Source organism: Halictus rubicundus, unplaced genomic scaffold (assembly GCF_050948215.1).
Source record: "Halictus rubicundus isolate RS-2024b unplaced genomic scaffold, iyHalRubi1_principal scaffold0714, whole genome shotgun sequence".
In the NCBI taxonomy this organism is placed as follows: Eukaryota; Metazoa; Arthropoda; class Insecta; order Hymenoptera; family Halictidae; genus Halictus; species Halictus rubicundus.
The window spans coordinates 1,188-27,305 of NW_027489255.1; the positions used below are offsets into that span (position 1 = coordinate 1,188).

The following is a 26,118-nucleotide window of genomic DNA, read 5'->3' on the forward strand; positions in this document are numbered from 1 at the left end:
TCTTTCGCTCCATTCCTATGCATTCTCTCCTTATACTTCCTCTCCTATACCTCTTCCATTCATGCTCTTCCTCCAATCATCCACCTTCCTCATCCATTCCTCTCCTTCTCCTTCATCCCCTAATACTTCCCCCACCATCCCCTGCCAACCTCACCCCTCAGCCCCTCCCATACACACTTCCCACACGTGCTCCCACGTTTCCTCCTCCCACCCACATACCCTACATACTTTCTTCTCCTCCTCCAACCAATACTTTCCACCTCTCATCTCGTTTCCCAACCTGTACCTGGCCACCCTTTGCCACATGTTCTCTCCCCACCCCTTCTTCAGGTACCCTGGTAACCCTTCTCCCTTCACCCTCCCGTACCACATGTTGTACCTTGCACTTCCTATCTTTTTCCATCTCTCCCCCTGTATATTCCAAATTGTAATATTCCCACATTTCAATATCACTTAAAGTATTTCAAGTACTATTTAAAACTACTAATGAGTTTCAATAACAAACTAATTTAAATAGAAAGTGAAATTTTGACAAAAAGTATAAGATGATTGTAAGGTCGCTATTACAGTAAATTATCGTTGACCGACCAACACCCTACAATGTAAGCAGATGGAGAATCGAGCATTATTGTCAATTTATGTTTTTATGTTTGTTCGAGATTTTACTTTATTATAAATCTTTATTGTAAATATCACTTCAAGTGTTAACTCTGTATGTATTTTAACTAGTAATAAATATGACTTCGATCTGTCGATCAGCCCGGCGCGCCGTCGGCCCCGCACCGTTCCACCGCTCCCCGCGAGCTCCAGGGTGGATCGAGCAGCTCGGGCCTCGCCGTCGCGGCGTGGGGAGCGGATGCGGTGGATCGACGCGCCCAGCTGATCGTTCAGTTCGTCTATTGACACGCACAAACGACATTCGATTTCGGAGTTCTCACCTATGTGTAGATTTACGTAATCGTTTCGTCGGTACCCCGCTTTTTACATCTACCTTAGAGTATCGGTAACGTTTCATTTTGTAAATGCCCGTATATCTAAAACATTGGTCCTTCGAGCCGGATCGAATTCGTTCACGTTCGTCGAATATACGCGCGGAAACAAGGGATCTCGACCCTCGTGCGTGCCGTTGCGATAACGTGTTCAGAATCCGCAGATGCGAAAGCGCAGCGTCGAGAAGCTAAGGGATCCGTCACCCGTTAGTCGACCGTGCTTCGAATACCCTAGATTTTGGGCAAATTGCAGGTGCAACTAGACCTCCAACGGTCCCGTACATTTGAACGCGCTAACGGACTTCTTTGTCCTCGCCGACCGCGCGCGAACACAACAGGTGCAGTTCCGGATACGGAGTCAGACACGAAGCTGCCGAGACTTCTCCTGCCGACCTTTTCTGGCGACCTCCTCCAGTGGGAAAGCTTTCGGGACCAGTTTAAAGCGGCTGTCCATAACAAGGCCCGTTTGTCGAAGGTGTCGAAGCTCAATTACCTCAAGTCGTGCCTGACCGGAGAAGCTGCACAGTCTCGTCGACGACTTTCGACAGATACAGCAGTCATTCGAGGCACTTGGAAAGCCCGTTGAGGAGTGGGACGAATGGTTCGTTTTCCTGCCAACGGAGAAGCTGGACGAGACGACTCGGTTAGCGTGGGAGGCCACCCTCGTCGATCCTACCGCCGTACCGGAATTTCAGGCGCTGGAAGACTTCCTGGAGAACCGCTCTCACGTCCATGCGAAGGTTAGAGTCGCCTCAACCCTCGAAATCGGACAGTTTCTCCAGTCGTGGTGGGTCTGCCTCAGTCAGCCGTCACCTGCTGGCCGTCAAGGTGGAGGAAACGAAGTCGAAGGGGAAGGGCGGTCGCACGTGCTCACTCTGCTCGGGAAACCACGCCATGGGATCCTGCAAGCGTTATAAAGGGTTATCGGCTGAGAAACGTCGTGACTTGGTCGTGTCCAAAGGGCTCTGTCTTTCGTGCCTCGCGACTGGACACCGACTATCTCAATGCCCCTCTACCAATCGGTGCTGGGTCTGCGGACAGCAGCACCACACGACGATCCACGACGCCTACGTCGTCGAGGATCGAACACCTTCGGAGTCGGTCGAGATAGCCGCCATCCACGCTGTGAAGACTCACCAGGGGATCCCTCTAGCCACTGCAAAGGTCCAGCTCGAGGCTCCAGACGGCCAGACTCTCCTGGTACGAGCCCTCCTTGATTCTGGCTCTGAGACGTCCTTCCTCAGCGAGTGGGCCGCTCAAACGCTACGGCTGCGGAAAAGGGCGGTGCGGGTATCGTTGACGGGCTACCAGGGTACCGCCGTGGGGACTGCTCGGTCCGAAGTCCAGGTAAGCCTCCGTTCCCCGATTGATCCTGGGTTCCAGATGGATCTGGAGACATTGGTGACCAAATCCTTGGTCGCCCCCACGCCCTCAAAGCAGGTGGTGCTGCAGTACTGGTCCCACATCCAAGGACTGCCATTGGCCGATCCGGAATTTGCCAACCCGGCGCACGTGGATGTGCTTCTCGGTGCCGACGTTTGCGGACTTTTGTTCCGGGAGCGAAAGGTCGGACCGGCCGGAACATCAGTCGCAGTGCGAACACCGTTTGGATGGACGCTGATCGGTCCCGTTGGAGAGGAGACCTCGTCCGTAAGGAAGACCCGTGTCCACCACGTGAGCTGCCAGGAGCCGTTACCCGATCTTCGACGGTTCTGGGAGATCGAGGAAGTACCGTCGTCTCAGCCGCTGTCACCGGAGGACCTGAAATGTGAACAGCTGTTCAAGGACACGACGTTTCGGGATCATACCGGTCGGTATGTTGATCGTTTACCTTTTAGGGGAGGAGGAGCGACCACCGACGGGAATTCAGGATGCTCCTCAGCGCCGAGACCAGACGAGCACGGGATTAGCAGCTCAGGAACCACTACGTGGCCTTCATGCGGGAGTACAGCCGCCTGGGGCACATGGACCTCGCAGATGCCCCTCTCCAGGAACGAGATCCTGGTTCCTACATCCCGCACCATGCAGTATGGAAGGAGATTGATGGGAAGAAGAAGATCCGCGTGGTCTTCAACGCCTCAGCTGCGTCGATCGCAGGCCGGTCCCTCAACGACGAGTTGTTGCCTGGACCGAAGCTGCAGAGCGACCTCTGGGCGATCATCACACCATGGCGCCTCTTCAGGGTGGCATTCTCGACGGACATCGTCAAGATGTTCAGATAGATCTCAGTCCATCCTGACGACCAAGATTGGCTGCGCATTCTCTGGAGAGACGACTCTGCACAAGCGGTATCTGATTTCAGGTTGACCACCGTAACGTATGGAACCGCTCCTGCTCCGTATCTCGCTCATAGGGTGTTGCAGCAACTGGCGTCGGATGAGGAAGGCCGATTCCCCCTTGGCGCAAGGGCTCTCCGTCGCAAATCCTATGTCGACGACATCTTGTCCGGCGCAGACAATGTCCAGCAGGCGAGGGAAGTCCGTCGACAGCTGACCGACATCCTGGAGTCGGCAGGGTTTCCGCTGGACAAGTGGGCCAACTCGAACCACGAGCTTGGATCGACCACTGCGGAACTGAAGATGTTCCAGGACGAAGAGCCATGCCGTTGCCACCGAGAAGCATTGAAGGCCCATCTTGGCCCATCCCAATCTAACCCAAAGTAAATTCACACGCAGTTCTACATACACTAGTTTTTATAACTAGTAAGTCTTAAATTTTAATTTAAATTGTTATAGGAAATTATAATTGTGCAGCTATTAGCTCGATATTATTCTCGTAAGATTACTAGAAGTTCTTACAAATAGAGAATAATACCGATTGCCCAGGTCTCACCACGAGGACCAGAAGGAATTCAATACGCTTCCTTCTGACTCCCTTTCTTACAACGACGATTTTACAATCTTATAAACTAAATTTCGCAGATCGCTAGATGAAAAAGGTCACTTTTCCACAGAAAGAAAAGTTCACTTTACCATTTAGCGTATGTCGTATTAGTCGTTCATCAAGTCAACGAATTTTGAAACGGCAAAAGTATCATCCATATCACATGGTTTTATCACAAGAGCTTTCGATAGCAGATTACGATCACCGCGTAAGATTTTGTGAGTGGCTGCAGGGTGTTGTGGAAAATGACTTTTTGTGCAAAATACTTTTTTCCGATGAAGCCACTTTTATGAATTCAGGGCATGTAAATAGACATAATCTGCATTATTGGGCCGTGGAAAACCCAAATTGGATGCGATGTGTTCCCTTTCAACATCGATGGTCTTTAAATGTTTCGTGTGGCCTAATAGGAGATTTTGTGATTGGACCTTATTTTTTTCAAGAAACTGTAACATCTGCAAGTTATTGTGATTTCTTAAAAAATCATTTGCCTGCGCTTTTGGAAGATGTGCCACTGCACGTTAGAAGAGAAATGTGGTTCCAACAAGACGGCGCTCCTCCACATTTTGCAATCATCACCAGGCAATTTTTGAACGAAAAATTTGGGAACAAATGTATAGGTCGTGGGGGACCTCGTCAATGGCCTCCTCGATCCCCCGATCTAACACCATTAGATTTTTTCTTATGGGGATATGTAAAGGACAAAGTTATGTTTGAACCACCGACGAGAAAAGAGGATATGAAACAAAGAATACGTGACGCTTGCGCTTCAGTGACTCCTGAAATGTTAAAAAATGTTAGAACAACTTTGATGTTTCGAGTAAATAAATGTTTACAAGCCCGTGGTGGACATTTTGAACATTTAATTTAAAGTACATTTTATTTCTTCACGAATAAGTAAAGGACTCGAGCACCTACAACTCGAAACTTCAAACTGTTATATCTCATCGTGGAAGTATCTGACAAAAAAATGTTTCAGACAAAATTGACTTGTTTTTTCCTGTAGAATCTAAATATGTAACGTTTTATAGGGGGTTCCATTTAAAATTATAAAGGTACCTCCCCTCCCCCGTTAAAAGGGAAGGGAGGCCACTTCACGTTTATGTAGTCAGAAAGGCCCTTCAGTTCCATGCAATTTAAGACTAAGAACTTTAAAATCGATGGCATAGTTTTCGAGATATTGAGCTGTTCAGAGTTATGTGGGCCACCCTGTATATAAAATTATCGATTTAGTCATCTCGAGTATTATTATTTTTCTTCGTAGTGAGATAAAACTATGATTATTAATAACGTTCAAGAAAGAGATACCATGTTGATGTCTTCGGGTCTCAGTCTGTATTGCCTTAAGATTTTGTCCGTTGTCAAATCGAAAACATTCAGGGTATAAGGGCAGGCTTGCACCGTTGTGTTCCCGATGCCTATAGTACCAGTATCTAGGACCCACAATCTGTCGCACGCGTCTGCGTGTATTCTATAATGATAAAACTGACGTGATATTTTGCAGTAACAACGAACGAAGAAAGGTGGTAACATTGGGTTCGAAAAAGATAGACTATATGTATATGTTTCAATTCTTTAACCGGTTCATATGTCTAACTGTTAAAACGTCCATCATATCTCAAAATAAATCGAATCATTTACGTTTTATCTGTTCATTTTCAGACGGAAGTACGAGGATTTTAAAAACGCATGTGTCATCCGGTGCGAATGTGTTAAATGTTCATGTACAATATGAATGTACATTAAGTTTCATTGCTTATTAGTGATTTTTGTACTTCAACGGTTCATTGTTCATTATAGTTTATTATACAGTTTTGCATCACACTGACCTGTAAGCAGTGGTCATGCCAGTGCCGCACGCTCCAGCTTTGTTTTGCGCCCAGTTTGGATAAGGCGTGAGCCTAGGCGATCCTCCCCGATTTGTGTCAAGCGATATATAATTCAAAGTCGCCGGAATACCTACAATAGTTAGTACCACACGTCACTGAACTGCATTCCGAACGTCCTAAATTATGAACGAATATTTGCACGCCAACCAATCCTAGAATAGCGTGATCGCGTTCGGAACGTTATCGAAACTCTGGCACACGCAACTCGATTTTATCGGAAACATGTATGCCCGACAATAGAAGCAAAGTTTTGAAAGGCACATATTCAGATAGTCTCCGGAAAGGTCAACGGGAAGGTTGCAAGATCAAAAATTGGAGATAACGATGAGAAAAGTTTAATCGACGCGTTAGTCTCATGCGATCAACGTGTAGATCGCTTCGATTTTTCAGCGCACAGAAAACGTTAGGGTGGGCTCAGAAAGAATGAGCTCGATGGACCATGGTTTAACATGTTCCGCAGAGAGCAGAAAGGTCTTTGGAGATCAGGATAATTCGGAGGTCATTCCGAGTTAGCTTTTGCTTTGAGTGCGTGCCGAATTCTACAATATATTTAGATCTATAAAAAATATTTAGTCACAGACACAAATGACCTAAAGAAAGGTCAACACTGGAGATAAGGATGGGAAAAATTGGTCAACACGTTAGTCGCGTGCGATCAACGTGCAGATCCGATTTTTCAGCGAACAGAAAATGTTAGGGTGGGCTTAAGAATGAGCAAATCTTTAATGATGGAATCGATGGACCATGGTGTTTAACATGTTCCGCAGTGAGCAGAAAGGTCTTTGGAGACCAGGATAATGGCATTCGGAGGTCAGACAAGCTCGGATCGAGTTGTTGTTTTTTTTTTTTGCTTTGATTGCGTGCCGAATTCTAAAACAATTCGCTTCCCGGGCTCAGGAAGGAAGTCATTGAACGTTCCGAATTCATTCTGCTCGGACGGTGTGACAGGAACCTCTTTCTTCTTTTCTCTCTTAATATTTCATATCCTCTGCCTGGGGAGAAGCTGACGTCGGAAGAAAGAGTCGGCCGAACAAAGCCGCGGACAAATAAAACCTTGTAAAAACAATGCCGACCTCCGCGGGCTTCGACGCGTTTCGAGAACTTTCAGAGGGACTGCTGGGAAGATCGGAACCGGAACAAGGAGAAAAACGTGAAAAAGAACCAACGGAAGCGAGGTGGAAATCGTTCGTTCGTTCGTTCGTTCGAGAGAGAGGGGGGACATTTGTTTGACACGTAAAAATAATTTACATTGAAACTGCACTGCGTAAGTGAATCTCTGATTCGAGATGAATATCAATTTCTAATTTTTTTTTTTAACCAAATTATCACGGTACGATTATCGACAATTTCTTGAGAATACTCTTAACCCTTAGCACTCGAGTGGTGACTCTGAAGCACCACTAGAAATTGTTATGGCATTATTTCAAGGAAATTACAAAAAATATTACAAAATATTTGTTACATTACAAAATTTGTATTTAGTAGATCACTAAACATTTAAATACTATATGTGGAAATCGGATCGGTTTCGTATGAATAAAATGAAAATAGCGCCGAGTGCAAAGGGTTAAATTATTCTTCCGCTAATCCTATTCGCGATTTTGATCGAATATTTTCAGTTTTGAAATGGGAGTTTCCAATGGAGAATTAATCAAAATTTGCGAACTAATTTTGAGTTTGAGTTAAGATTTCAAGATTTTCTCCATGCACAATGACTTGGCGCGCGCCATCGCTTATGATGAACTTAGAGTACCGAGAAGAAAAAAAATCGGAAATACGAGAATATAAAAGTGAATAAGACTCATTCATTCGCGAGTTCCCTTCTAGATTTAAGTCGATGCGAAGGCGGAGGTAAAGAGAAATAGAAGTCCTGTATTGTAATCGCTCTCGCGCGGATTTCGGCACTTTGTGTCGCAAACCGGAAGCCAGCCAGACTAGATTCGAGGCTTGCACCGACCACACTGATCCTCTACATTTTACACAGTGTGTTCGCGTCAGTTTCCGGTTTTCTGCTCGAGATTTTTATCTGGTTTTCTCTCCGGAGTTAAAAGGTGATAAAAGTTAGTTAATTCCATTGCAATTCAAACGGAAATGGATGTAGTTATGCTTAACAGCAGTTTCCCGTATAATGCGATAAAAGAATTGTTTAAAAACGACTGGATATACCTATGTATTCCACGTGGCTGTATAAAAATGGATTAACAATTACTAAGAAACATTAAAAAAACAATTCAAATTGTTATTGTTCAAGTACATTCTACAAAGTTTTGTTATATGATCAAATACTACATTCGAAGGTGTACAATTTGAACAAAATTTAGCTGTCCTACATGATAATATTTTAAATATTATTCGAACGAATAAAATATTTAGATATTCGTATTAGTTAGTATATACATGAGTAGTTGCAAATAAAGGGATATATTCAATTGGAGCTTACCGTTCCGCCATCTTGGCACCGTGACAAACAGTTTATTTCGCCATATTTCGATGCCAACGGGTAGCGCGTTTTCTGGTACAAAATCTCCCCTCATCATCGCCATTTGTCTGCTCGCTTCGTCCGGATAAGCGAAGTCCAACGTCTTCCAGAAGAATCTCTCCAGGAGAGGAGCTTTTCCAAACTGAGAACCCCATCTTTGCAGTCCTTCCACTCTGCCGGCTCCCAAACATAACAAACTCACGCAAAGTAATCTCCAATATATTTTCATTATGGTTTGGTACCTAGAAAATTCGAACAATTTTCAAAATGCCGGCAAGCAATGATTCTGCGATATTTTAACAATTGTATGCTAAGTAAGAAAAAAGAATTTTTAATAACTACAGCGTGCACTTTCATGCAAATTCTTGTTTTCTAGGACTATATCGTTTTACTTTACGTAATTTGAGAATATGCCAATAGTGGGACAAAAACCGTACGCAATCTTGAATAAATTGCTGCTTTATTTATTTCAATAGGTACATCGCATGTGTAATAAAAAAGGGTCAAATTGTCAAAATCATTATTCGGAACGTTAGACGAAGACGACTTAACCACTGTCAACGCGAACATAGACAAACTTTTCAACGCGAACAATAAATTGAAAACGATAGTCAGTAATCAAACCGCTCTCATCCGTAAAATGTTAGATTCCGACAGTTTACAACGCATAAACCAACTCACTTTAGATGCACGAGCAAATTCACTTAAAGCCGAACGTGACGCACTCATGAGTAACTGGATCATTAGAACAGAAGGAGCAATCGCGGATTTACACTTTTCATACGACGAACTACTTACCACCATCACACTAGCGAAACAGGGAATCATTAGCCCACAAATTTTAGAACCAAAAGAATTTCTAGACGCATACAAACGCACACTCGAAAACGAAACTACACACTTGGCATTAAAACCAACTCACGAGAACTTCCAGACCATACTTGATCTTGCAGAATTAAAGTTGTTTATTACGGACAACAAATTATTTTTCAAAATCTCAGTACCAATTCTACCTACGTTGCAATGGGATATAGACCGCATCTACCCCATCCCAACGAAGAAGAACAATGTATTTATGATCCCACTCGTGGAACACCAAATTTATTTGATTTCAGGGTTAAATTATATTAACGTGGAGCAAGAATATTTGAATACACATTGCAAAACAAAAACCGGTATAACCATGTGTAAACAGACTCAACCAATCCACAACAGAAACACACGACACGATTGTACCACAGAGCTCATTAATTTCAATAATCAAATCCTTTCATGCCAAATTGTAATTTTGAAAATAGACGATATTACTTTTATGCCATTAAAAGAACAGAATCAGTATATAGCTATTCCAGAGAAACCCATAGAAATTAACACCATATGCGGAACGCAACACAGTATTGTGTATTTACGACAACCTAGTTTATTAAAATCCAACACATCTTGCGAATTATTATATAATAACAATTATATGCGAATAGGACAAACGCGTTTTAGCGTATCATACGAAACCAGGCACAAAGAAATTCGAACGCCGAATAGTAGCGATTACATATCAATCTTGCAAAAGTTAGACAAGACACCAAAAGTATTAAACAACTTAAACTGTTACCACAGTACATTAGATGATATCGAGCAAGAAATTAACAGACTCCAATTCGAACATCGAATCGAATCTGTAAAGTCGTGGGGACTGTCCACACTGCAGATTGCCGGCTACGCAGCATTAACCGCCCTAGTCATTTGGGGACTAGACAAAACGGGTATTTTTAACTGTATCAAATCCTTTCTTCCATCGAAACTCTGTATTCATATTCTCAGTTGTAAGTCGAAGACGACTCATATAGAAAATAATGTAGAAACGCCAGCACCGGGCGCTACCGCACCGTTGTTAAACATGTACACAGATTTAGCCACATTGGTGAATAACCAACGGCAATCACAACCATCGCCGGAACCAGAGATCCTGTTCCAGCCAAGAACAGTCAAATTCCACAAGTCCATCCTCCGGAACTATCCAGGTTAGAGGACTAACTTCAATCTAAGTTGGGGGGAGTGTAACGCCCAAATTTCTGTAAATTATCGCAGATGACGTCACCCCTAATTTTTGAACACAAAGGATCGACTGTTGACTGGACTACGTCCAGTTGATAACAACATAGGACAAACACAGGAGAACGGATGACATCACCCCTAATCTTTGAGCCACAAAGGATCGACCGTTGCCCGGAATTTGCCCGATTGATAACAACATCTTATAAATACAAGAGAACGGATACGGATTATCAGTCGCTAAGGAACCACAAAAGTACGCGGATCGAAATACTGTCGGTTTATTTATGTAATACTGAATAAAGAGAGTCAATGCTGGACAACAGTCTAGCATCTGCTTATTTTTATTAACAATCGAGTTATTATTACGTGACAACATCTTCGCGGAGATTACGACCCGTTTCTATGATCTCGCGGGCCGGGCCGAGAACATTTTAAATCGCCCAGACATCTCGCGCGCAGATACCGACTCTGCAAACGACGGCAGAAGCACAGACGGTGCGAAAAGTCGCCCCGTTAAATTACCCGATGCCTCATTGCCGACTTTCGACGGTCGTTATGAAAGTTGGTTGTCGTTTAAAAACGCATTTAACAGCATGATCGGTTCACGCAGTGAACTAGACGACGTGGCGAAATTACAATACCTCCGGTCCGCGTTAGTACAGGAAGCGGCAAACAAAATTCGGCTCTTTGACGTCGACGGGATCAATTACGCGAAGGCATGGGATCTTCTGGAAAGAGCGTACGAAAACAAACGCCTTCTGGTATCGCGGCATATGTCCATGCTATTCGACATGCCGACACTCGATAAGGAATCCACGATCGGCCTGACGCGGTTAGCCGACGACGCTCAACAGCACTTTGCGTCGCTACACGCGCTGGGAACACCGGTTTGCACACAAACCGTCGTTCACTTACTCGAGAGCAAACTACCTAAAATCACGTACGAGAAGTGGCAGGCAGGCTTAAGCCGACAGGAATATCCGAGCTTGGATGAAATGCTCGAATTTTTGTACAAAACCGCGGTTTGTGTATCGCGCACAGACAAGATGCGATCTAGCGATCGAGACCGCGAGCGCGAGAGAGACGACCGCGCTCACAAACGGCGACGCATACGTCCGCTGAATCGCGCATTCGTCACCCAAGAACGCAAGTGCGTCGCGTGTAAGATTAGCTGTCATCCCCTCTTCACGTGCGCCGCATTTAAGCGCTTAACCGTCCCGAAGCGCATCGAGCTCGTAAAAACCGCGAAAGTTTGCTTCAACTGCCTACGTTCCCATCGCGACGCTCCATGCCGGTATTCGAGTTGTACAATCTGTCAAAGACGGCACAATACATTATTACACAACTTCGAATTTGCGAGCTCGAGCAGAACCGATACCTCAAAACCCGCGATTGACAATGCGGACGCCGGAAAGTCAGCATGACTACCCTTACCGAGCAGGGAGCTGACGATTAGTCTCGCGACCGTACTTCCTACGGCGTCACCGCAGTTGATAATGAGCGCCATAGTGGAAATCATTAGTAAAAACCGATCGGTAAGAGCCCGAGCCATATTAGATACCTGCGCAACGGCCAATTTTGTCACTGAGGCGCTCATACGGCGATTAGGTATACGGGTAACCGCGCAATCGTTTCCCATCGGTACGTTAAACGGCACGCACACAGTGTCGAAGGGCCCGGTTAAATTACAAGTACGATCGACCTTCGACGGGTTTGAAAAAGAATTGACGTGTCTCAGTATCCCGAATATCACTGATCTGGTTCCATCGGAGGTATTTCCACGCGACTCAATGACAATTCCGCGTAACATCCGCCTAGCGGACGCTGAATTCCATCTGCCGCGTCCAGTAGATTTGTTGATCGGTGCTGGAGCGACAGTTTCGCTATTCCAGGTTGGTCAAATTAACCTCTCGCGCGAAGGACAAGATTTGTACTTACAGAAAACGCGATTGGGTTGGGTCGTGACTGGTGGCGTTGCGCAACAACAAGCAACAAGAGCCGCGTGCCACTTGTCGACGCTGGAAACGCAACTCGACAAGTTTTGGCAGATAGAAGAAGTCGAAACGGAAGGACTGCGGTCGGAGGAAGAAGTCGCGTGCGAAATGCATTTTCAAAGGAACGTTAGTCGCGATCCGTCCGGTCGGTACACGGTACGTTTACCATTTCGCGGAACCCGCGAACGGCTCGGCAATTCGCGAAACGGCGCGGTCAAGCGACTGCTATCCCTTGAACGCAAATTAAACTCGAACAACGTATTGCGAGACGAGTATCAGCGCGTTCTCGACGAGTACTTAGCTTTAGGCCATATGTCTTTGATGGAGGCTCCCGGTGACGAGGGATTCTATATGCCCCATCACGCGGTAGTGAAAGAAGCTAGTAGCACCACCAAAGTTCGCGTGGTATTCGATGCGTCTGCGAAAACAACGTCCGGCGCGTCACTAAATGACATTCTTCTGGTCGGACCCACTATACAACCGAAGTTATTCGCGCATCTAATTCGTTTCCGCACGTACAAATATGTGCTAACGGCAGATATCGAAAAGATGTATCGTCAGGTACTCTTGCACGAAGACGATCGGCCGTACCAAAAAATATTATGGCGCCGGAACGAAAAAATTGAAACGTACCAATTAAATACGCTCACATTCGGCGTTTCATCGTCACCGTTCCTCGCGATCCGAACCGTGCATCAACTAGCCGACGACGAACGAGAGTCGTATGCGAGAGCCGCTAAGATACTAAAATCACACCTATACGTTGACGATCTTCTATCCGGCGCTGATACCATCGACGAAGCTCGCGCGATACGGAGAGAGGTGACGGGCGCCCTGAGTCGCGGCGGTTTTTCGATCCGACAATGGGCATCGAACAACCGGGACATTTTGGATGATCTCACGGATAATGAACTGCGCGCAAACTTCATAGTGAATATTGACCGATCACTGAAAACGTTAGGCATTTCGTGGAAAACGAACACGGACGAGATATGTTACACTACCTGTACGGACGCCGTCGGAAGCAAGGCGACGAAGCGATCTATCCTCTCCGAAATAGCGAGGATCTTCGATCCTTTGGGTTTGTTGGGTCCGGTCGTGTTACACGCAAAAAAGATTATGCAGGACGTATGGCGGTCAGGAATCGCGTGGGACGAATCTGTTCCGCAGTCTATTCACTCGGAATGGACGCAGTTCACGCAGCAATTAGAGCTACTCCGAGCAGTCGCATTTCACCGAAGAGTTTTAACGGATCAACCTCGAAATATCGAAATACACGGATTTTGCGACGCGAGCACCATTGGATATGGTGCATGTTTATACGTGCGGTCGACCGGGAAGGACGGGATTGTCCAGTGTCATTTATTGTGCGCTAAATCGCGAGTCGCGCCGCTCAAGACGGTGACCATTCCACGATTAGAATTATGCGGCGCGTTATTGTTGACCCGGCTATACCGCGAGGCGAGCGACGCGCTTGATATCTCACCTGATAAGGTGGTATTTTGGTCCGACTCGACCGTGGTTCTACATTGGATTCGAACGGCACCGCATCGACTAAAAATGTATGCGGCCACGCGAGTCGCGGAAATTCAATCAATTACCGGTGATCATACCTGGCGACACGTCCGCTCAGAGTACAATCCGGCAGACGCATTATCCCGAGGCCAATTACCACACGCGTTTCTACAGAATCGTGCATGGGTCGTCGGTCCGTCGTGGCTGATTAAAAACGCGGACGAATGGCCCGACGAAGTGCTGCAAAACATCGAGATTCCCGATCTCAAGGCGGTCACTTGTTTCGTCGCGAACACGAACACGATCGATTTATTCACGCGTTGCTCGTCATATACCACATTACAAAGGGTAATCGCATATTGTTTACGGTTCCGGCCACGTGGTCCACGCGGCGGTTCGCTGAGCGCCCAAGAAATTCAATTGGCCGAGACTCGAATTATCCGAAATGTGCAGACATCGCAATTCGGAAACGAAATTAAGTGTCTACAAGCCAAAAATACGACATCGAAATGCCGAATCGCGAGCCTCAATCCGTTCCTGGACGAAGACGCTGTACTGCGGGTTGGTGGGCGCCTGCAAAAATCAGATCTGCCCTACGATCAAAAACATCCGATCTTGCTACCGAGTCGGCATCGGCTAACCGACCTAATCATCCGGGAAACGCGCGAGAAACACCATCACACGGGCATACAAACCACTTTACACATACTCCGGCAAAGATTTTGGTTACTTGACGGACGCAACCAAGTACGTCAGATAATACGTTCGTGCACACGGTGTTTCCGTTTCAACGCAACTAGCACCGAATATAGAATGGGCAATCTACCGGCGGTTCGAATACGCGAGGCGACACCCTTCGAAAACACCGGCGTGGATTTCTGCGGACCCTTTTTCATAAAGGAACGCAAGCATCGAAACAGAACGCGAATTAAAACGTACGTGTGCGTGTTTGTGTGTATGGCCGTGAAGGCGATACATTTAGAAATCGTTAGCGACCTGTCAACCGAGGGGTTCCTCGCAGCTTTGCGACGGTTCGCGGCGCGACGGGGGTTACCTGCTCATATATTCTCAGATAACGGCACAAATTTTGTGGGCGCGAGTAGTCAACTAAGGGAATTATACGCATTGCTCCAATCGGATACGCACCGAGAACGCGTTCAAAGATTTGCCAGTGACCGTCGGATCACGTGGCATTTTAATCCACCAGCGGCCCCCCATTTCGGCGGTTTGTGGGAATCGATGGTGAAATTGTTTAAACATCACCTTCGGCGGGTTGTCGGCGATTCACTTTTTACCTTCGAAGAGCTCAATACGCTCTGCATAGAGATTGAGGGCATCCTGAATTCCCGACCCATAACACCATTATCCTCCGACCCGAACGATTTGACCGCACTTACGCCAGCGCATTTTTTAATTGGGAAAGCATTAACCACCCTTCCCGAGGGTAACTTGTTACAAGTTCCAGCACATCGCCTATCCACCTGGCAACACATTACGAAGGTCCGCCAAGACTTCTGGACACGCTGGAACAAAGAGTACTTGAATGAACTGCAAAAACGGCAAAAATGGGCTAAGGACGGCCCAAACATCGAGGTCGGTACCGTCGTGCTGCTCAAGGACAGAAATCAACCCTGTTCGCAATGGGCATTAGGCAGGATCACGGCCCTACATCCGGGTGAGGACGGAGTAGCGCGAGCAGCTACGGTGAAAACAGCAAACGGGGAATTCAAACGGACCACACAAATCATGTGTCCGTTACCTTCCGAATGAACTCTCCACGGGCGTTTCGTAAAACACAAATATCGAGCTCAATCGTTAGCAAATTACCGACTTACTCAGTACATATACCACCGACTCCATATAGACATTGTACACTTCTGAGTCACGATTAAAAGCGCAACAGTTGATCGTACCCTCTCAACGGGGGGAGTATGTCGCGTCGCGACACCTCAGAGTGAGACCACAACAAATTCTAAAACGATTCGAACGGGCCTAACAGCCAAACCAGGCGAAGACCGCGTCCCGCCTACAACATATATTCATGCGAACAAGCATATGGTGAAGATCATGTTCCACCTAGCTTATACAAACATTTATATAAACAATAAGGTGAAGATCACGTTCCACCTACAGTGTGCACACTGTATACGAATCGGCGTCAGGTGAAGAACGAGTTCCGCCTGTAACGCCTATCAATACACAACCCGATCAAATACAGACAAAATACGATTAACCAAGATTCGGCTCACTCTGAGGCGTCATCACAGCGTAGCGTAGTCTATGACCCGAGGAGACATGCGTTCCTTCGAGTGTATGCACGTAGCCGATGGCTCGACGTCATCGACGCTACGTCATAAACAGGTGAACCAAGACCTGGTCATGAAGTGGGGAGGTCCGTGCGGAAGTTAGTTACTTTAGACGAACACATTGCGAATTAACATAAAACAATCTCTGTACAATTGCATAGCAACCAGTCAATAAACACCACGCCACCGAAAGAGTGTTCTTCATTCCGAGAAAAAGCGAAACCACGGAGCGTGCACGATCGCTTCGAAGTAGAATTTTCTACAATAACTATTACAGAATATATTTTGTTGAATAATCATTATTTTATAAATATCGCAATAAGTTCCAAATTAATTAATTACACCTATAAACTATCGATTATAAAATAATGATTACAATGGTGAATAATATGGAAGTGTGCGGACTACAGTGTGCACACTTTATACGAATCAGCGTCAGGTGAATAACGAGTTCCGCCTGCAACGTCTATCAATACACAACCCGATTAAATACGTACAAAATACGATTAAACAAGACTCGGCTCACTCTGAGAAGTCGTCGCAGACTATTCATAATAGAGCTTAAGCCGGATCGATAATTGTCACGTCGGACGACCGACGTGTTGTTGATGACGTCAACCGCGACGCATCATAGATTAAAGAAGAAGATAAGTTATTTATAAGTTATTACTATCGTCATCCGTAGACATTGCCATCATTTCCATCCGCGAGCGCGCCAAGACGCTTGGCAGTACGTCATCGGGTGCTAGCGAGCCCCACCGCGATACCCGGTTGCGTCACGATCCCCCCACACGGACCCCGAGCGAAGGAGGTTCGTGCAGCCCCTATAATGTTTTTAAACTTATACAAGAAATATGTAATTTGTGAAGCGTTATGTCAATTGATGTATTAAATTATAATTCATGACTTTTTAAATTAAAAATTGAACAGCTTGAAGCGTTCTCTATGACAAAACAAACACCTACGCAAGTGATCAATATATTACGTAGTGGCCACCTGCGTATTAAGTAGCGGCCACCTGCGAAATTATGTAACTATTGCAAAACCCCGGGACATGACATTCACGAGTGCCGCAAGCGTGAATATAATAACCGAATCCGCGAACAATCGGGAAACGGCTCGACCCTCCCGTCCGCCCCGAATCGCCGACGGGAGGCAAGTCAATCGGGCCAGGCAATCCGCGCAACTCGTCACAGCCGGAGACGAACCAGTCCGAAGAATCGCAAGAGTAACAGTCCGCTCGGGCGATGATGTATTAATTATTAAACTCGATATTCCAGAATTAAAATGTACGGCAGACCTTCTCGTAGATACAGGGGCCTGCACGAACATTATTAAATTATCATTCTTAGATCCGAGCATTTTAGTCGACACGGCGAGACGCGTTATTATAGAAGGTATCGGCGAAGTAACTACCACTTCTCTCGGCGTAGCACGCCTAACTTGCCTCAATAAAATTATCGATTTCCAAGTCGTTCCCGATACTTTCCCCATTCCGACCGACGGATTGGTCGGATCTGTTTTTCTACGCGAAGAAGCGGTCATCTCGTACGCGGACAACGCCATGACCTGGTGCGGGAACCGACTCCCCTTTGTCTCAACGGGTCGAATTTCATTAAAAGCACGCACGTCGGCGTAATGTAGCAATGACAGCTACCGGGCTCGAGTGCGGCTACATCGCGCGGCAGGAGTTATCACCCGGAGTATCAGTTCCTCATTGCATTACACGGATCTCCGACGGTAAAGCGGTCTTGAAAATAGTTAATACGACCGAGACCGACGTCGACCAAGGTCAACGTTCAGCGCCAACGATAGCGTCGTAACCGAGCAGCGTAGGTGAGGGCCGTTAACCGCGACGCGCGAATCCCCGAGTCATACGACGGACGTGCGCGCCGCGTGGACCGAAAGTCAGTACAGCTTACGTCTTTATTCCGCGTTGGGATCCGCGACCCTTTTAAAATCACGTTCGCGACCCGCGGGACGTAACATAATATGATAGACATAATGTGGTATCGGGAATATGCGGGCACCCGCTACATAGTTTTAAGATATAGACTTTAGGTAGACTTTAGGGACACTTTAGGACAGGCATGCAGCGAAGGCCGGAAAAAGGCCATAAAAAGGGAAAGCGACATTGACCAGCGTTGGATTGCGAGCGACGATGGGCCTTCGGCCCATTGACGATGTTCATGCCCATATTTGGGCATGGTGAAAACTCCGGCAGGGGCGAGCGTGGGGATGAACCGAGTCTTGCTAGATGAGGGAGGAGTCAGTCGTAGTCGTTGTCTGAGAGTCGTGGTCGTTGTCCGAAAGTTGTAGAGTAAGTTGTAAGAAGTTGAGGGTTGAAGTTGTATAGTTGTCATCGTGTAGTTTAGATTAACGGTTAGTAACTAAGCGCGCAACTATTGTACACTTAAGTCTATTTCTTTTCTGTTCCTTAAATAAATAATTAATTATACGTGATACCACACATCATTGAAAACGGCTGTGTGTATCCCTCGGGTCTTATAAGCGTCAGGGACTTATATCATGGTATAACCCTGACGCATCAACCCCTCCTTCACGTGGTAGGACCTGTAGACACCTTCGAGTGACTAACGGGGCTCTGGTAAGAGAGCTCCTGCGTGAGTTATCGCTTGCGATAACCGCGGCTCTCACCCGGAAGACTCCCCTCTGCCGCGACGACCCGCCGGATACATCCGGTGAAATGTTGCAGAACGGGAGAAACGGGGGGCTTACCTTAACCGGTCGGCCCAACGGGGAGGCGAACCCCTTGAACAAACCCTTAACCTCTAAGCTGAAGATCGCGGTGAAAGAGGTCCCGTGTCTGACACGGGCGGTCGGTGGGTCCACCGGCCATTAGCGACTAACTTCAGGACACCAGGCGAAATCCTGATAGTAAAAGCCTTCTCCCCGGAAAGGGCGTAACCCGGGGAGCGACCGTCCTTCGTCCCAATTCGTGGGAACAAATATGAATAAACTCAAAAAAGCCAAATTAAGATCGAAGAAGGCAGGAGGAACAAAGAAAAAGGAAGTAGAAGGAAAGGCGAAGGTGGAAAAAGAAACGACCCAGACAGGCGGGGACATAGCTACTGTCTGGGATGACGAATCGGACAATTACACAGACGATTCATACCCGGACCTAGGTCCAGAAGAATTCAAATGGGATTTTCCCAAAAGCAGGAAAAGAAAGAACAAACGCTCAAGTGACTCGTGCAACGAGTCACATAAGAAATTGATCAAAGAGGTCAAGATTGAGCTAGAACGATTTGACGAACTGCCATTAAACGACGGTAAAGCGGTCTTGAAAATAGTTAATACGACCGAGACCGACGTCGACCAAGGTCAACGTTCAGCGCCAACGATAGCGTCGTAACCGAGCAGCGTGGGTGAGGGCCGTTAACCGCGACGCGCGAATCCCCGAGTCATACGACGGACGTACGCGCCGCGTGGACCGAAAGTCCAAATTAATTAATTACACCTATAAACTATCGATTATAAAATAATGATTACAATTGTAGCGGCTAGCTGGGCGCCGGAAGAGAAATCTTCAGCGCACCAGCGCCAAGAAAGATTTATGGTTTGCACAACATAAGACGCTATTTGTGAGAAAACGTCTTTAACGTTTTTGGCCACTTAGCGGACAGATGTGTCCTTGTAGTTCCTAGCGACGAACTCAATAGCGCAAGTGGACGCCATAAATTTTGGGTAGTCTAAGGGTCTCCAGCCTAGAGTGTCCCAGCGACGCGTGCCTGGTTTCTATCACCCGGGAAAGCTGGGCCCATTGACGTAAGCCAGCAGTCACGTACCGCACTTAGCACGGGCCCGGAAGACACCCCGCTGCATCACCAAAATTAGATTTTTAACAGAACGACACGCTCACCCTTCTCACGCACGAGAGGCGTGGAACGTGGGCGTGTTATGTAAAATGCACGGATTGGTGGAAGTTCCCCGCAAGGACTTCCACCAATCAGCCGACAAGCATTTTTGAGAATATAAGGCAGAGACTACCGACGCGAGAGGGAAGTCACGAAGAAGTCACAGCCGATTCTCCGCCGAGTCACTTAGAGTCGGGTCGCAGTCCGGTCGCTGTAAAAACCGCAGACCGAGTTCAATCGCGAGTCAAGTGAATCGTGAGTTTAGTTGAACCACCTCGGACGCTCTCGCGACATCATTCTATTTGTAAATAAACGACTCAGTCACGTACGCCTGATTTTGAACATTTATTCCAAGGCACCCGCCTTACATAATCCTGTTCCTTCAGGTGAACAATATGGAAAATAAGAAGGCAATAACAGTATAATGAAATTATACAATACATTCCTGCGGACCCTGTGGTCAGGTAGACTACCCAACGTGACCAGAGCCATCGTCTCGGCTCAGTCAGACCTGCCATTAAGCAAGCTAGCCGAGATAGCCGACCAGATCCACGCGGAGGTGCAGCCAGCCCAGGTAGCCAGCACGTCGGCCCCAACGCAGTCCGACCGCCTGGCAGAGCTCCTGATCGACCGACTGGAGAAACTGGAGCTTCGAATCGCCGAAACATCCCGACCTTGCAGTCACAAGGGAAGCAGGACGCCCAGACGGAGTCGGTCTTCGTCCAGGTCATCGCGTAAGACGGAGAACGTCTGCTGGTACCACCAGAGGTTTGGGAAGGAGTCCACCAAATGCCGCCAGCCGTGTTCGTATGCGGGAAACGAGTCCCTCCGACACTGACCGCGGCAGCCAGTGACGGAACATCCACCTGCCGCCTCTTCGTCACGGACAAAGTGACGAAGACCGAATACCTCGTCGACACTGGCTCGGACCTTTGTGTGTATCCACGCACACTCGTCAAAGGCCGAGTCAGCAAGACGTCATACGAGAACGATTTGACGAACTGCCATTAAACGCAGAGGAACTTCTCAGGAGGTTCCTCAGAGAACTTGCTAAGCCCGAACAGAGCAGAGCAGAAGAGCTCCTAAACTCCCTACTCGGGGAACATGAGGAAGCAGAAACGGAAGCCAGGGAGTTCAGGCTTGAACTCCACAGAGACAACACGGCTTTAAGGGAAAAACTAGACAAACAAAAGGAGCAGAGCTCCATGCAAGAACAGATCATAGGGAAAATAACAGAGAGACTTGATGAGCTCTCTGCAAAAATAGACAAGCTTTCGTCCGAGAGGAGTCGTGGTGAAGAGGCCCCGTCCTCCAAGCCGCTCTTGTACTCGGACATTATAAAGGCAAATAAAGTGACAAAGCAAGTGGCCAAACGGACCCCTGTAACAAAGTCCAAGCCAGCTGCAGCCATCTACCCAGCAAAGGGTAGCAAAATAAAGAATAGCGAGGAGATCAAAACGATACTGTCGGATTGCATAAATCCGACAGAAGAAAAGATACGAATCCGGAACCTGAGGAAACTCGGGAACTCCGGCATTCTCATAGAGACCGAGACAGCTGAGGACCTTGAGCAAGTCCTCAGCAATGAGAAACTACTTAAGAAAATAGACATTGGTCCCCTCCCCAAGAGGAGACCAAAAACCATTATATTTGGAATCCCCTCGGAGACATTCGAGGCGGATATCCTAAAGGCAATCAAGAACCAGAATCTGGAACTTGACTCAGAGGCAAAATTAGAAGACGAGTTTAAACTCCTGTTTAAAACCGGCAAAAAGGACTGTGGAGCCACCAACTGGGTGGCGGAGGTATCAGTAAAGACCCGGAAAATCCTGCTGGACAGGAACCGGGTCTACATAGGGTTCCAAGCCTACGGGCTTTTGTGTTCGTATCGAAAAAAGGGCTCTATACAGACATAGCAAAGACATGTACAAACACGGTGGTATGCATTATTAATTGATTACATACTTATTTAAGACGTAAAATGTCTAGAAAAAAAGGCATAGCATAACATAGCGTGACAGTCAAGGCCAAATGCCTGCCGGCCCCCTTAAAGATTATATCGCTGCAACTAGGTGCTTCAAATGCCAGTCATTTGGGCACGTTGCAAAGCATTGCAGAGCGAAAACCGACACGTGCGGGCACTGCGGTAAAGACGGGCATACTTATGATAAATGCCCGTCGAAAGAAGAGAAGCCTACTTGCATAAACTGCAAGAGAGCAGGCAGACCAGCCAACCATGGGCTGCGAGACAAGAGTTGTGCGGCGTTTAAACACGCAATGGAATTATGCCTTAGTCGCATAGACTTCGGCACTTAGAGAAATAAAGGCAAAATAACCCTGACGATCCTTCGCAGGTAATACCTCAACAACTGGGTATTCGGGATCGTAGGGTGAAATAGTCATGAGAACGGCTACCACACCGTTGACGAAACCTGCTAGAGACCGAGCGCTAAGCTGGTAACTCCGCCTCCTCGTGGCCCCCGCTGGTAACGCTCCTGGGTCGGCGCAAGCCGATTCGGTAGCTGCTAAGCGAGTTACTTCCCGTATGGGACGGTCTACCGTTGTAATGATCCTTAAGTGGTGAACGAGGGGTTTTTCCAATGCCCAGTCCACAACACCTACGGACTGTTTCCTTTGCAACTGATGGAGTTAGGGGTAGAGAGCCAAACATGAACGGCTGACTTTTCCGGTATGGGGCGAATCCCCGAGGTACGGAACTCCCCTCACGGGGAGTGATCAATACTACATGTTACGACTCGGGTAAGTCCGTCCTTGCCCGGGGACATTCGCTTATACGTCCGAGGGCCCAGTGTGCTGGAGGCGCGTTTGGATTGCGCAGCAATACTATTTGGCCGCGCTTGGCCAACCGCTGCGCGACACGCCATTTTGGTCTTTGTTGTAGGGTATGCAAGTAATCGCGCAACCACGACTTCCAAAAACCTTCGGACAGGCGCTGTACAAGTTGCCAACGAGAAAGTCTGTTCTCTCGCAGCTCGAGTACGCTCGGTTCGGGGTGGCTCGGGATAGGTGCACCGATTAACCCTTTCGCTACGGGTGCCGTCTATAGCCGGCATCCACGCGACGACCTGTGTGTACGGGTGCCGTCTATATCCGGCAACTTGTAAACACCGAAAAGACTACCGACGTTCATCGTGCACACTTTTCGGCGCGGTGCCCCGTTCAGTGGCGTCACCCCGGCGGAGCGGACTGCCGTAGCGAAAGGGTTAAGAAATGTCCGGGTGTTAGCACGGCGTAATCGTCGAGGGCCTCGGAGACGGCAACCAAGGGTCGCGAGTTTAAACAAGCCTCGATCCTACAGAGCAACGTGGCCATCTCCTCGAACGTTAGAGGAGATGTGCGCCGATGCACCTTTTTATCGATCGCATTGCTATATGCTTTGGTTAACTCGCGATCCGCGCCCTGGAATGGGGTTCCGTTGTCGGAATACATGCTTTGGAGCAAACCTCGACGCGCGATGAAACGATGGAAGGCGCTTATAAACGCCTGCGAGCTGTAGTCTGAGACCAGTTCTAAATGGACCGCTTTCGTGGTCATGCATTCGGAATCATGCAATCGGAATTGGGACATACATCCGTCGAACGTCGGTAAATGTAATTTCGGAAGGCGCGACACCAGTCGGTAAGGAAGATCGGGAACAGGTTTACTGGAGGCAGATGACTCACCGGTGGTGGTTCCGAGTACCTCGGCCATGAAATCGGCGGCTTCGTTGAAGGCGTCTTCCCCAATGCAGAACTGGTCCACAATGGCGTGCTCTGCTCCGGCGGAGAATCCACGGGCGACTTGCTGTGGCCTGGTCTTCTTCAAGGGCTCGAAGTGAATTTCGCTTTCTGGGTCGCGAACGGCAACTAATAACGCACTAAATGCAACAGTACATATAGTTCGTAAAAATGCGTAAGAACAAAATAACGCCGACGCAGAAATGTCGATCGCTAAGTTACAGCTCACGCACGCGCTCGGCACGAGCACACACACCAACACCTCTTAAACACAGCGCACCGCGGCACACCACATTGAGGAGATCCTCCTGGAGCCGCGAGTCCCACGCCGCCGTCGCAGCTACTCCACCAGATGCTACAGGAACACCCAGGTCACCCGAGGAAGGCTGCGACATGGCAAGGCACCGGTGTCGGCGGCTCCCAGCAGATTCCTTGGAGTCCAAACGGCGCCGCACACGATTGCCAAAAATGGCGGCCAAGCTGCACCTCTGCGCGTGCAGGCGTCCATCCTCCGGCAAATACATCCTTCTAACGACGATCACGTCGGGGTCACCAATGTGGGGATTTTAATGGTGGTGGCGTACAGATGTACGTATTGATGTGTTCCGACGGTCCTCCACGGGTGTCCAACTTCCGACTGAGAGCTCGCGACACTCGAGACGAGTCGCGACTACTATGTACAAAGAGAGAGCCGGCACCGCGACGAGATACTACGCGGCAGAATACACGGTATATAAAACACGTCTGCACGCTACGAGTTACTACACGCCGACGAGAATACTCATCGGCACGACGACCCGACGTCGTCGGCCGAGAGACGAGGCGTAGAACGGAGACTAAAGAACACGTCCGTTTACTTTAAGAGGCGTCGCGAAAAGAGAGCGAAAGGCTCGTCGGCAACGCGATCGTTACCGCTATCGCCCGGCCGCGCAGGCGCAGTAGCGCTTACTGCGCGGCACATGCGCGGCTGTGTCGCCGGCCCCACATGTGGACCTTAGCAGTGCCATCTAGACCCGTTCCTCGCAAGTGAACCAACCGGTTCAAGGTCATAAATAAGGGTTTTCTCCCCCTGTTGCCGCCGAACCCTCTTTTTTTTCTTTCGCAGCTCAGGGTTGTGCGTAATTCCGAGCTCGAGGCGTGTAATTTCACAATACATTTAATACAATCGAGAATGTCCTTCACAGTTAAAGAAATATAATTTAACCGTGAAGCTTAATGTAACCATTTATATATAAAATGCTTCCTTTACCAACATCTCTGAGGAATTGGTGTGGCGCGACGGTAGCGTGCTAAGTTTTCACCCGGACGGCCAGGGTTCAAATCCTGCCTACTACCACCAAACAAATCTACCAATACATCACCTAACTAATTTCAGTGTATGGTACTCGCTTGATGCCTGTTACTGCGATCGCATGATAATCATTCAAAAGAGTTAATATCTCTTTTAGCTCTACACTGGGATCGATATTGGCTATAATCAACTCTTGAGCTGGAATAATGGTTTTTTTATTTCTGTAGACCAAGGAAGGAATTTCATCTTCGTTAAATGTACTCTCCATTGTCTTTGTAGTCTGGTCAGCAATTTCAGAGCTGATCGAAATTTCAGACCTTCTTTTGTCCATCTGTACTATCTTCGTTGACGTTGATCCAATAGAGGTGTCACAACCACTGTCTATTTTACTGACCACATTATGATAACCCGATTGCTTCTGAATTGCTTCTTCAGAATTGGAGAGATTGATTAGTTTTATTTTCCCAGGTTTCCATTTATTATTGGTATGTTTCTTGTTCTTAGGTTTGTTGTTAATTTTGTTTTTATGTGGTAATATCTTAATGCTCTTATGACCCTTGAAGCCATTTAGGCAATTTATGGTGTCTTCTAAATGTTTATATCGTATAAAATATAAACCAAATTGACCACCTGAACCCTGTATAGTCGCAGGGCCATAAACGGAAAACATTTTCTTGAGTTCGTCTTCACTTATCCCGTTAAAATTCGGGAAATGTATGACATATGAATCATTTCTTCTATCGTAGCAATGTTCGTAATTCATATTTGTATAAGACTTTTCACTGGGATCGATATTGGCTATAATCACCTCTTGAGCTGGAGTAATGGTTTTTTTATTTCTGTAGACCAAGGAAGGAATTTCATCTTCGTGAAATGTACTCTCCATTGTCTTTGAAGACTGGTCAGCAATTTCGGAGCTGATCGAAATTTCAGTAATACGATTTCAAATACTAATTTCGATTATTATTAGTTACACTTTATGTTGGGTATAAATAACAAATGAATGGAACTGTACGTATACGCGAATAAATTCATTGTTCAGAACTGTATTGTTATTGTTATAGGATGACATAATTTTGTTGCTATTATTAATTAACTATATTGC

At 47.2% G+C, this 26,118-nt stretch overlaps 3 protein-coding genes across 3 annotated transcripts; 2 read left to right on the forward strand and 1 right to left on the reverse strand.

Annotated features, from left to right (window-relative positions):
• Window positions 1–1,537: 1,537 nt before the first annotated feature.
• On the forward strand, window positions 1,538–3,211 carry LOC143364583 (uncharacterized; the record flags this gene model as incomplete). Its single annotated transcript, XM_076804857.1, has 4 exons — window positions 1,538–1,729; window positions 2,031–2,757; window positions 2,828–2,934; window positions 2,981–3,211. Coding segments are annotated over 4 exons (1,257 nt in total), but the record flags the coding sequence as incomplete, so codon positions are not given.
• Window positions 3,212–3,280: 69 nt separating this feature from the next.
• On the reverse strand, window positions 3,281–24,067 carry LOC143364584 (protein yellow-like). Its single transcript, XM_076804858.1, has 5 exons — window positions 23,669–24,067; window positions 8,202–8,482; window positions 5,702–5,831; window positions 5,181–5,343; window positions 3,281–3,638 (listed from the first exon to the last, which is right to left on the reverse strand). The coding sequence occupies exons 2-5, from the start codon at window positions 8,467–8,469 to the stop codon at window positions 3,288–3,290; spliced, it is 912 nt and encodes a 303-aa protein (XP_076660973.1). The 5' UTR covers window positions 8,470–8,482; window positions 23,669–24,067; the 3' UTR covers window positions 3,281–3,287.
• Window positions 10,135–15,571, forward strand: LOC143364585 (uncharacterized). The gene is made up of 4 exons (XM_076804859.1): window positions 10,135–10,258; window positions 10,411–10,545; window positions 11,901–12,064; window positions 12,185–15,571. The coding sequence occupies exons 1-4, from the start codon at window positions 10,135–10,137 to the stop codon at window positions 15,569–15,571; spliced, it is 3,810 nt and encodes a 1,269-aa protein (XP_076660974.1).
• Window positions 24,068–26,118: the final 2,051 nt, after the last annotated feature.